The sequence below is a fragment of the Mobula birostris genome, chromosome 18 (assembly GCF_030028105.1).
Source record: "Mobula birostris isolate sMobBir1 chromosome 18, sMobBir1.hap1, whole genome shotgun sequence".
In the NCBI taxonomy this organism is placed as follows: Eukaryota; Metazoa; Chordata; class Chondrichthyes; order Myliobatiformes; family Myliobatidae; genus Mobula; species Mobula birostris.
Window position 1 is genome coordinate 11,761,523 of NC_092387.1, and position 12,535 is coordinate 11,774,057.

Sequence of the window (12,535 nt, forward strand, 5' to 3'; positions counted from 1 at the left end):
GAGAAAGAATGTGTGTATAAAAAAAAGCCTCATCCTGAGAGCAGATGCGGCGGAGACGGAGGAATTGCGAGAAGGGGATGGCATTTTTGCAAGAGACATGGTGAGAAGAGGAATAGTCCAGATAGCTGTGAAGTCAGTAGGGTTATAGTAGACATCAGTGGATAAGCTGTCTCCAGAGATAGAGACAGAAAGATCTAGAAAGGGGAGGGAGGTGTTGGAAATGGACCAGGGAAACTTGAGGGCAGGGTGAAAGTTGGAGGCAAAGTCGGAAATGGACCAGGTAAACTTGAGGGCAGAGTGAAAGTTGGAGGCAACTCCAACTGTTCCTCTTCTCACCCTGTCTCTTGCAAAAATGCCATCCCCTTCTCGCAATTCCTCCGTCTCTGCCGCATCTGCTCTCAGGATGAGGCTTTTCATTCCAGGACGAGGGAGATGTCCTTTTTTAAAGAAAGGGGCTTCCCTTCCTCCACCATCAACTCTGCTCTCAAATGCATCTCCCCCATTTCATGCACATCTGCTCTCACTCCATCCTCCTGCCACCCCACTAGGAATAGGGTTCCCCTGGTACTCACCTACCACCCCACCAGCCTCCGGGTCCAACATATTATTCTCCGTAACTTCCACCACCTCCAACGGGATCCCACCACTAAGCACATCTTTCCCTCCCCACTCTCTCTGCATTCTGCAGGGATCGCTCCCTATGCGACTCCCTTGTTCATTCGTTCCCCCCCATCCCTCCCCACTGATCTCCCTCTTGGCACTTATCCTTGTAAGCGGAACAAGTGCTACACATGCCCTTACACTTCCTCCCTTACCACCATTCAGGGCCCCAGACAGTCCTTCCAGGTGAGGCGACACTTCACCAGTGAGTCGGCTGGGGTGATATACTGCATCCGGTGCTCCCGATGTGGCCTTCTATATATTGGCGAGACCCGACGCAGACTGGGAGACTGCTTTGCTGAACACCTACACTCTGTCCGCCAGAGAAAGCAGGATCTCCCAGTGGCCACACATTTTAATTCTTCTTCCCATTCCCATTCTGACATGTCTATCCACAGCCTTCCCTACTGTAAAGATGAAGCCACACTCAGGTTGGAGGAACAACACCTTATATTCCGTCTGGGTAGCCTCCAACCTGATGGCATGAACATTGACTTCTCTAACTTCCGCTAATGCCCCACCTCCCCCTCGTACCCCATCCGTTATTTATTTTTATACACACCTACTTTCTCTCACTCTCCTTTTTCTTCCTCTGACTATTCCCCTTGCCCATTCTCTGGGTTTCCCCCCCTCCCTCTTTTCCTTCTCCCTGGGCCTCCTGTCCCATGATCCTCTCATATCCCCTTTGCCAATCACCCGTCCAGCTCTTGACTCCATCCCTCCCCCTCCTGTCTTCTCCTATCATTTTGGATCTCCCCCTCCCCCTCCCACTTTCAAATCTCTTACTAACTCTTCCTTCAGTTAGTCCTGACGAAGGGTCTCGGCCTGAAACGTCGACTGTACCTCTTCCTAGAGATGCTGCCTGGCCTGCTGCGTTCACCAGCAACTTTGATGTGTGTTGCTTGAATTTCCAGCGTCTGCAGAATTCCTGTTGTTTGCGTTTTTAAAATCTTTCACTGTCCAGTATTATCTTTCCTATAATAGTGTGCCCCAACTACACAATACTCCAAGTGTGGCCTTACCAACTTCTTATATAACTTCAACACAATGTCCCAATTCCAGTATTCTTTGTCCTGACTGATGGAAGGCCAGCATGTTAAATGCATTCCTTTACCACCCTCTCTGCCTATGATGCCACTTTCAACAAGCTGTGTACTTGTGCTCCTAAGCCCCTCTGTTCAATTACACTGCCTAGCCTCTATCATTTATTCTATGAGTCTTACACTGATTTGACTTTCCAAAGAGCTTCACCTCACACTTACCAGTATTGGAATCCGTTTGCCATTCCTTGGCCCACTTCCCTAACTCTTAATGATCCCCTGTAATCTACAGTAACCTTCATTATCAACAACCTCTTCTAATTTTATGTCATCTGCAAGCCTCCTGATCAAGTCTTGTGCATCCAGATCACTTACAAAAATAAACCCTGCACCACACCATCAGTTTAGGTCTCCATTCTGAGAAACAATCTTTCGTCACCAATCTTTGGTTCCTAACGCTGAGACAATTTCGAATCCACCCAACTACCTCCTCCTGGATTCCATGGGACCTCACCTTCCAGCCCAGCTTATCATGCAGGACCTTTCTGGTTATCTCTTCAAAAGAACTCTTAAAATGTTTGTCAAGCATGACTTCCCATGCTGACCCCTCCAAATCAGACTCTGTCTATTGGAATGCTGGTAGGTCCTGTTCCTCACGACTTCTTCCAGTAACTTTTCTCTGCAGATGTCAGGCTGACCAGATTGTTGTTCCCCGACTTTCCTTGCTACCATTTTTAAATAACAGAACTACATTAGCCATCCCCTGGTCTTTTCCAGAGGCAGTCATGAAGCAAATGAGAGCCTGCACAATTTTTCTTCTAGCCTCCCTTGATGTCTGAGGATGCACTCAGTAAGGCCCTGGAGATTTATCCACCTTAAATGCGCTGCAAGGCTGCAGAAACCTCCTTCCTGGTAACATGAATGTTTCATAAAATAATCACCTTAGCTTTACCCATAATTACATTAGTGGAAAATGTACTGTATCCAGTCATTAATAGCATGAAATATTTTAACATTTTTTTTTACTCCTACTTCAAAAATACTTGAAAAATGTATGACAGATTTAGTAAAACTGCATTTCTGTAAGTCATTTGTTTGTAACCAGGAAGCTTCTGTATTAACAGACAGTTCATTTCCTGCTGCTTTGAAACTCTGCCATTTCCGTTTCTCTTGACATGTCCTCAGCAGGTGCCTGATACACCAATGTGGTACGATCGTCTATCCCTTCATCACCTTGACGCAAGCCATCAGTCCACACTTGTTGTTTCACAGTGATGTGATGTTTAAGAGTTTCTTCATTCTGTCCAGCAACAATTCATTTCAGTGCATGTGTTCTCACTTCATGCGTGGTGATATGAGCTCTCTTCAGCTTCGGTGTCTGCTCTCCTCTGCCTTGTGCCTGAGCTCTGCCACTGAACACCAGCATCTTCCCTTCAGCTTTGGTTGATGATACATTTCTCTGTCCACAGTGTTGTACTTCTGAGGATTATCTGAAGATAAATAAAAATAAAAATTGCCTGGAAACCTCAGCGGGACAATCACCAACTGCGAAAAGAGAAATTGTCAATGTTCCAAATCTGCAGCCTGTCATCATGCCTAAGATGTTAACTGTTTCTCTCCATAGATGCTGCCTGACCACTTGAGTATTTTCCTACTTTATTTCAGATTTACAGCATCTGTGGTTATGATTGCCATGATTTTAACTGTTCATCCTGCTGTTTCTTCTCCTGCTGGCTTTCCATTCAGAATGACAAAGGGAGTGTTCTCTAATTGTTTCTCCTTCTCTTTCCAGCTCCTATCTAAAGTGACCATGTTACGAGCACTGTGCAATCGACACACTGAGAAGCTCTCCTCATTTAAAGCAATACACCCAGACATTGTGCGCGTGCATTTCCCTCCACTGTACAAGGAGCTGTTCAGCTCTGAGTTTGAGCAAATAATGCCAACAGATGGATAATCACTGGCACCAGTAGACATCGCAACTTGGAAGTCCTGCCGCGGGTCACGTAATGAGATTCTGTTGCTCAGTGCATCAGCCGTGTGCACGGCCCAGGAGATCAAAGAGGCGGCAAGGTCCTGGGTGACTTTAGAGGCTTGGGGCGGGGGGATTAACATTAGTTTCCTAGTGAGAGTTGAACCTGTTTTTCTCATGCATTTAGTTTGTGTAGAGCACAGCGTACAGTGACATTATAATGCTGAGAAGCTTCTTTAGAGCAAATCTTTTACAGGGTATATTGAGTAAATACAGTGACTATAACATTTAATATCAGTATATCATTTTAACTTTGATGTGCTGTGAGATGATATATAAATCTATATTTTAAGCACCTTTTCCCAGTTTGTACATGATATGTTGGTATTTATTAAATCTGTTAAAGGACATGCACAAGAAATACAAGTTTAATTGTTGAGTGTACAGGAGAGGGTGCGAGTTTCAGATGCTGCTGTTTAAATTGATATTTGTGTGTTGTAGGAATGCCCACACGATTTGTCTGGTTTACAATCGCACTCCAGTTTCCATTGTCTGTGTGGCTGAATAATGTGCAACAGATCCAGAATAGTATGGTGAAAGGTGGCGGGATCAAGTGATTTATAAAATACAAAGCCTTGTCTGGACCACTTAAGAAAGAGTTCTATTTTTATAACCCTTGTATGACTATTAGGAAGCACTTAAATATTCCGGCAATAAAAGAGAAGTGATTTGTGTAAGATGCTTTTTTGTAAGGCAAGACAATAATAGAAAGAAATATTATTTTCTAAAAGCTTGGTATTATTTTCTTCTGAGACCATGTCTGATTCTGTCTAGTGAGATATTTCATCTGATGTGCCACACTGTTTATGTTTTTTTGGCAAATATCCTTAAAATGGAGGTTTCCTTGTGAAACGACATTCCAAAAATGTGTGAATATGTAGAAATGTCTAAAGCACATGTCTGTTTTTTGGTGGGGAGAGTGGGTGTATGGCTGTGAGGTTTAGATGTTAGGTGTACATGGGGTGTGAGTGTGTGCAAATGGGAGTAATGGGTTATGTTTGTGTTTGACTGTGGGCATATTGGTGAAAGAATGTATGTATATGTATAGGTGAGTGTGAGTGTGCATGTGGCAGTGCAAATGTTTGTGGTGAGCCTGGTTCACTGTTGCTTTTTGCACGTCTCATTGCTTTGTAGTGCAATATGTAAAAGAGCACTCATTGGTGCACATTTAACCCCTCAGGGAAGTAAACCGTGTGTTTCTGCAGTCTCTTATTGTGCTAAGGGCTGTTATCTGTGTGTCTGTGTGTGAGGCAGTCCTGGAGTTAGTCTGGCTCCGGGGTGATCTGAATCTTGCAGTTTAGGCCAGTGTTTGTTTGAGTGTGGTGGGTTATCATTTGGCTGGCATTTGCTGTTACTGTGAAAACAATCCAGGATTCTGACTGCATCTGAAGACTTGTAGGAAGAAATTCCTCGTGGTCAGATGGAGGATTTGAAACTTTAGCTCAGGGAGCCTGTTTGGTTATAATGAGGGTATGAAAAATGGTCAGGTACTTCTGTTAACAGCAAAACAGCAAGGACATACAGGCTCAGAGAAGTTGCAAACTGACTTTACAATAAATTACCTACAGTTACTATTTAGTTACAAATCAATGTCTTTCAAAACCTCAGCCATTGTACAAGGATGGTTTAGGCTTTGTTTCTATTGTGGGACTGCTTTTTTTTGTGGACTCTTCTATGGAATACTGATAGATGCCTAACTATCACACTGTTCAGTAGGCAGATCTGTTCTCCCAGCTGTCTCTACCTAAGCGGCTGCCAGCTATCCTATCGAATGATCTGAGAGTTTATACAGCCCACACCTTGCTTCCGTTCAGCCTGCTGGGGGAAAACAGAATCACTGTCAGAGGGACATTCCCAACTGGGATAGGCAACTAAACCCTTGATCTAGTCTGACAAAAGGACAACTTGATCCCAGAGAACACGCTAGTACAGTAAGGCCCTTTAGAATAGCCATTAGCCTTCAGCTGAAGCACCCTTGGCACCTTCCCTGCCTACTGTGTACCAGGGCATTGCCACACTCTGTTTCCTCTAGAGGTGATAAGGTAGCAGGCTAGGCTGAAGACCATACACTGAACTCCCTCACCAGGATTTTTTGTTGTGGTGTTCAGGAGCATCTATTCCTGGACTCTGCTGCGCCCACTGCAAGCACCAAATTCCCATCTACTCATTCACACAGGACTCCACTGCCACAAGTGTTTGATACCCCTCCTCATAGCTGGGTGACCCAACCACTGCTCCCCCTCACTTACTTTCTGGTTGCATTATCCCAATGAGTGACTGTCAAGCAGATTCTTGTCCAAGCTACAATATTTCCATAATTAATAAACAAGAGTTCAAAGTAAATATGAAAAATCACAGCTGTTCTTTTTACTCCCTCAATGTTTATTTTTTCATTGTCCCAAGTGATTATTCTTCATTTCTCGGAATCCTCAGGATAATCCCAATGATTTGTCAACTCCAATGGTGTTTAAGGTAATTAATTCCCGCATTCTCCCCAGATGTGTTTGTGCTCCAGATCAGTGTTCTGGCTGCCAAAGGTGTATAACTCCTCAGAACTCTGCGTAAATACTGTCAAGCAGATCTTGCAGTGGCCTGCTTTCATCTGCACGAGGTCAGCTGGCTTCCTCAAGAACATGCAGTCTTTATTGTCACCACAAGGCAGGGTCTTCAAATAAATGAAAAACTGCAGATGCTGTAATTCTGAAATAAAAGGATAAAGTGCTGAAAATACCCAGCAGATCTCGCGGTGTCTGTAGAGAAACGGTTGACACATAGGAACTGATGAAAAAGCCTGCAACTGAAACGCTGACCGTTTCACCTTCCACAGATGCTGCCTCACCTGTTGATTGTTCCTAGCATTTGATGCTTTTATCTTTGAGTAAAAGACAACACCCTCCACTCACTCTGTCCTGGTTCTCTGCCACTGTGCCCGCTCTTCCCCATCAAGGGTTAACACTTCGATCACGAAGTGCAACAAAATCAAAATGCTGGAAGACCATCACGGGTGGTCTGGATCAACAAAGGAAAAGGGTGGATTACTGATACAATTGAAACTTTGCTTAGAGCTGGTCCAGAACAATCAACAAACTTAGAAACTAAACTTCCATTTCTCCACTCTCCCCTGTGAGACCTGTACAGATAAGGCCTCTGCGCCATCGGCAGTTTCTCTTCTGATCAATTACACAGAGAAAGACAGCTTCCCAAAAACTTTGTGCCATTTACGAGAGATCTTAGTTTCTTTCTTTTACCTTGGTGCCATGCAGAGTTATATTGCGTGCTTCCCAGACCCGGGGACAGTGCCTGGCTAGTGAAACAATTCATTTCAACGTGTACACAATCAGCACCAGTATTGCTCAGGTCATCAATGTCCATTTCAGCTGCAGCTCAAGTGAGATACTATTCTGGGGTTGGCAGCCCTTGTGAGAGTCACCAGCCGGTTCTGGGGGTGTGGGGTGCCAAATGTAAGACACTGTTGGCATAATTTAATGGGGCACAGCTTTTCCTTATTCACTACTCTGAATAAAACCTCATCTGGCTTAAGTGAGATTTTTCTACTACCTTACATCTATGATTATGTATTGAAACCGCTTAGACATGGCCACCTGCACTTCAGTTGATGGTAAGCAGAGACTTGATGGGCTGAAGGGCCAGTTTCCCTGCTGTATCTTTCTGATTCTATCTTCCACTTTCCTCAGTATTTGCACCCACTCAGCAGGTACTCACTGCTATTGATCCATTCCTTCTTGGTGATGTCTGTTCACTAACACATGCTCTCTGGACTGTGCAGTATCCATGGCAGTGTTCACAGAGTTCATTTGCACAATTTAGTTCAGGCTCCTTTACATTGACAGGGAGTATGGATTTTTAGAACATTTGAAAGCAGTTTTTAATGTGCAAAACAATTTTACAATCACAAGCAATAAAAGGTATTTTATACGGTGAAAAAAATTTTCTTAAGAAGTTTTTACCGAGATATTTGTTTGAGTTGCTGTGTGCATTAATCTCATCCAAACAATGGCCTGGTGTTTGGACATTAATGTATCAGATTAAAGCGGACTGTGTCCCTTGTGTGTGTTCGTCCTCATTGAAGGAGGTGTTTTGTGTTGTGGGTTGGGCCAATGTTGACCTTTGCAGCTGTATTATACTTCCCCAATCTAAAGAAAGTGTTAATGGGGCAAGCCCAGACAAGGCTTTTACTGTTAATGTCAGGTGGGAAACTTTCAAATAGAATTTTATCCATTTTTATAAAATCTTAGCAATTTTTTGTCTCCAAAGTTCAAACAATAAAAGCTAAAACTCTAGCTATAAAATCATGTCAAGCAATAAAAGATTAAAAAAATAAATATCTGTGCATAGTAAATCTTAGACCTGGGCTTGTAAATGCTGCCTGCTCTGTATTACCTTCATCGCTGTAAATTACTGACTGTTTGGTACAGAAGAATTTGCAATGGCCCATTTAGAGTCCCTACGCTCTCCTTTTATCTTATAATATTTAATGTTGATTCACCATGTATACAATTATCCTTTTTAAAATTATTTGTTTCTATATAGGTAAGGAAGAAAATGGTATTATCAAGCTGCTCGGAGCAAATATTTAACTGTTTATTAAATAAAGCATTATAACTGTATAATATCTTTATGTATATGCTATTTTAGCCATAGTTACAAACTAAGGTGTACTGTTTTGTGTTTCCTGCTGTGTGGTGCTAGATGAGTTGCTTTTGAGAAGAAATATCATTGTTCCTAAATAATACCACCGTGCAGTCACCTTAATTTCACTAAGTAGGTCAGCCACAGATACACGTGTTAAAAGGCAAAACTTGGGATACATACAAAGACTGGGATAATTTATTCCTCTTGATAAAGGACTGTGTTACTTCCTTTAGATGCATCTTTTTTGAATCTCTTTGCCTACGGTTTGTCAATCCGAGATAGTCTTGTTCCTTCACTGATTCCTAAATAAAACAAGTATTTTGATCTGTTTGTAAATAAAACTGTAAAAAGAGAGATTTAATGTTGTCTTTTAAAAATTCAGATTTTCATTCTAATATGAATGTTGTTATATTGTACTTAGAAACAGTTACCTTTAATAAAACCAATATGAAAACTGCAGTTGGCACATCAATTTCAGATGTGTTCATGTGCAGTTACCCTCACAATAAAATTATTGCTTATTATTGGCTCTGCCTGGCGTTATCTTTCTTTCCTCATTGATAAACTGTTATGAATCAAACTTCAAAGTAAATTTATTATCAAAGTACATGTATGTTACCACAGAAACCCTGAACTTCATTTTCTTGTGGGCTTGTAATCGAAGAAACGCCATGAAGTAGAATAATTGAAAACAGGAGGGACAAACTCTCAGTTTGCAAAAGACAGCAAACTGTGCAAATGCAAAAGAGAATTAATAATAACAAAATAATAAATGTGTAAGCAATGAATATCAAGAACATGAGATGAAGGTGAGTCCATAGGTTATGGAAACAGTTCGGTGATGGGTGAATGAAGTTATCCCCTCTGGTTCAAGAGCCTGAAGGTTGAGGGGTAATAACTGTTCCTAAATCTGGTGGTGCGGGTCCAGGGGATCCTGTACTTCCTTCCCGATGGAGCAGTGAGAAGCGAGCGTGACCTGGATGGTAGGGGGGGTCCTTGATGGTGGATGCTGCTTTCCTGCGGCAGCACTCCATATAAATGTGCTTGATGGTGAGGAGAGCTTTACCTGTGATGAACTTGGCTGTAGCCACAGGGTTTTCCGTTCAAGGGCATTGGCGTTTCCATACCATGATGCAAGCAGTCAATATACTATCCACCGCTCAGATATCTGTCATAGTTTTAGATGTCATACCAAATCTTCACAAACTCCTAAGGAGGCAGAGGCACTGCTGTGCTTAGGACAGATCCTCTGATATGATAACACGGAATAATCTGAAGTTGTTGATCCTCTCCACCTCTGATCCCTGGTGAGGTCTGGCTCATGGTCCTCCAGTTTCCTGCTCATGAAGTCAATCATCAGCTCCTTGGTCTTGATGACATTGAGTGAGAGGTTGTTGTTGTGGCACCACTCAGTCAGATTTTCAATCTCCCTCCTATATACTGATTCATCACCACCTTCCGGCCAATGGCAATGGTGTCTTCAGCAAATTTAAATATGGCAGTGGTGCTGAGCTTATTCTCAGAGTCATAAGTATATAGCTGGTAGAGCAGGGAGCTAAGCACACAGCCTTGTGGTACACCCGTGTCAATGGAGATTGTGGAGGAGATGTTGTCACTCTGAACTGACTAGGTCTGCAAGTGATGAAATCAAGAATCCACTGGCAGCATGGGATGTTGAGGAAATGATAGTATTGAATGCTGAGCATCGTGATGTATGTGTCTCTGCTGTCCAGATTTTCTGAGTCGAGTGAAAAGCCAGTGAAATGTAAGTGCAACTGAATAATAGGTTACTATGTTCTTCTTAGGCACCAGTATAATTGAAACCTGCTTGAGCAGGCGGTTATCTCAGACTGCTGAAGTGAGAGGTTAGATATCCGTGAACACTCCAGCCAGTTGATCAGCACAGGTCTTTAGTGTTCGACCAGGTACCCTATCTGGGCCGGATGCTTTCCATGGGTTCACCCTCTGAAAGGATGCTGTCACTTCAGCCGCAGAATCTGCAATCACGGGGTCATCAGGGCTGTGGGAATTCGTGAAGATTCCTTCAGGTGAACATAGAAGGCACTGAGCTCAGCTGGGAGCAAAGCTTTGTTGTCACCTATGTCATTGGGTTTCAATTCGTAAGAGGTAATAGCACTCAGGGCCTGCCATGACTGTTGAGCATTCTTCAGTTATTCAAGTTTGACCTAGAATTGTCACTTTGCACATGAGATGGCTTTCTGAAGGTCGTACCTGGACCTCTTGAATCTTACTTGGTCGCCAGACCTGAATGCCACTGATCTGTCCTCTCAACAGATTGTGGATATCATGGCTCATCCAGGGATTCTGGTTGAGGAAGGCAATGATTTTGTGGGGACAGACTCTTCTATGACAGCTTTCTTTAAAGTTTGTGACAACCGTGGAGTATTAATTGAGATCCTCTGATGAGTTCTCGAACATGGTCCAGTCCACCGACTTGAGCAATCCCATAGCCGCTCCTCTGCCTTCCATGACGACCTTTTTGTGGCCCTCATCTCTGGAGCCTTGTACTTCAGCCTCTGCTTGTAGGCAGCAAGGAGAAGGACAGCCAAGTGATCGGGTTTCCTGAAGTGTGTTCTGGGCATGGAATGGTAGACGATCTTAATAATAGTATAACGGTGGCTGAATGTGTTGGGACTCCTGGGGCTGCAGATTATATGTCGATGACAATTGGGCAGAGATTTCTTCAAATAAATCCGATTGAAGTCCCAGTCTATGATTTGAAATGTGTTGGGGTGTTTTGTTTCTTGTTTGGTGATGGCAGCGTTAAATATCCGGAGTGCTTGATTAATGCCAGTTTTTGGCAGTACATACACTGCGGTATGGATCATGAAGGAGAACTTTATTGGTAAGTACATTGGGTGGCACTTAATTGTTAGATGTGCCAGGTCAAGGGAATAAGAGTGTGAAAAGACTGTGGCACCCGAGCACCACAAGGAGTTTATCATGAAACACAGACCCCATCTCTTGCCTTCTCTACATCAGCAGTCTGGTCCATCCTGTGTATTGAGAAGCCTTCCGGTCTTACTGGCGCATCCAAAGTGAGCGATGTATCTGTGAAACACACAACACAGCAATTCCTTATTTCCCTCCAATACAGTAATATTGCCGTTAGGTCCTCAATCTTGTTCTATTTTGCGAACAATATGCCTGGTAGAGGAACTTCCATATCTTGGTGTTACAACCTGACTTGGAGTCCTCTTCTCCTCCTCCTCCTCCTCTTCCAGCCATGGCATGTACCTTTATCCGCTTAAAGGTGCCATACCTGCATGCTTGAGAGTTAAGTCCACTGAGTCTTTCAGAAGATCATGAAATAGTTCATTAAGATGGTTCAAAAGTATGTTGCTTAAAGGGATATTATAGGTTGCAGATCGCAGTGAGAGTGATTCAGAAGAGATGTATTTAGAAGTTTTGTAAGTGGCCTACAACATATTGCCATCTTGCTAGGTCTGGATGGAAGTGGGGAGTGAGCTTCGTTCTGGAAGCCCACTCGTACTCTTAACCAATAAGCCTCCTGAATCACCCCTCTGATCTAACACAGCTGCTAACCATCTCACTTCCACACTACCTCACCCTCTTTCTGCCTCTATCTCCCATTTCTCATCCACTTCCCCCTTAATCTCTTCCTCCCTTCTCCTCGGCCTCTTTCTCCTCTCCTCTCACCATCTTCCTCATCACTTAGTCCATCTTGCCACTTCTGCTTAACCCACTCCATATTTCACCCTCCTGTCCCATGCACCTTGCTGCATTACTCCTCCACATAGCTTGCCTTACCCATATCCCCTCGCCCTCCCTACCTCCTCCTTCCTCTCCAGCTTCACTCTTTCCTCACCTTTTTCCCATCATCTATCTTGTCCTCTTCCTCTCCCTTCCCCTCTTGTGCCCATCCTTCCATCTTGCTCTTCCCATTTCACATTATTTCTCTCACACTCTAGGTCTGCCCCTCACCAGGTTAAGGAGTGCCAGTTTTCATTCAGCTGATTGTTCTGTGACATACTCCTTCCAGTGCCGGAGAAAGTAACATGCAGCTTCTAATTGTACAGTTCAACCTGGTGTTCTGTTCTCCCACTCCAGTCAACAGGTTATCTCTTCCTTAATTCATTTACTGTCTGAAATACTTGAATAACTTCAT

General features: G+C 43.4%; 1 protein-coding gene and 1 long non-coding RNA gene across 5 annotated transcripts in view; one reads left to right on the forward strand and one right to left on the reverse strand.

The window, feature by feature from the left end:
- The window catches only part of roraa (RAR-related orphan receptor A, paralog a), a 616,780-nt gene extending 607,939 nt beyond the window's left edge, over positions 1 to 8,841 (forward strand). For 3 of the 4 annotated variants that reach the window (XM_072282212.1, XM_072282214.1, XM_072282215.1), the window contains one exon: positions 3,493 to 8,841. In XM_072282212.1, coding sequence (XP_072138313.1) covers positions 3,493 to 3,657 — 165 coding nt within the window. In that variant the 3' untranslated portion in view covers positions 3,658 to 8,841. Of the gene's footprint in view, positions 1 to 2,888; positions 3,470 to 3,492 lie in introns of those variants that run through there. The other variant, XM_072282213.1, reaches the window with a different exon arrangement.
- Positions 5,972 to 12,535, reverse strand: LOC140211944 (uncharacterized). Its single transcript, XR_011889607.1, has 3 exons — positions 12,352 to 12,535; positions 8,566 to 8,687; positions 5,972 to 6,432 (listed from the first exon to the last, which is right to left on the reverse strand). It is a non-coding gene; the product is annotated as an uncharacterized lncRNA (long non-coding RNA).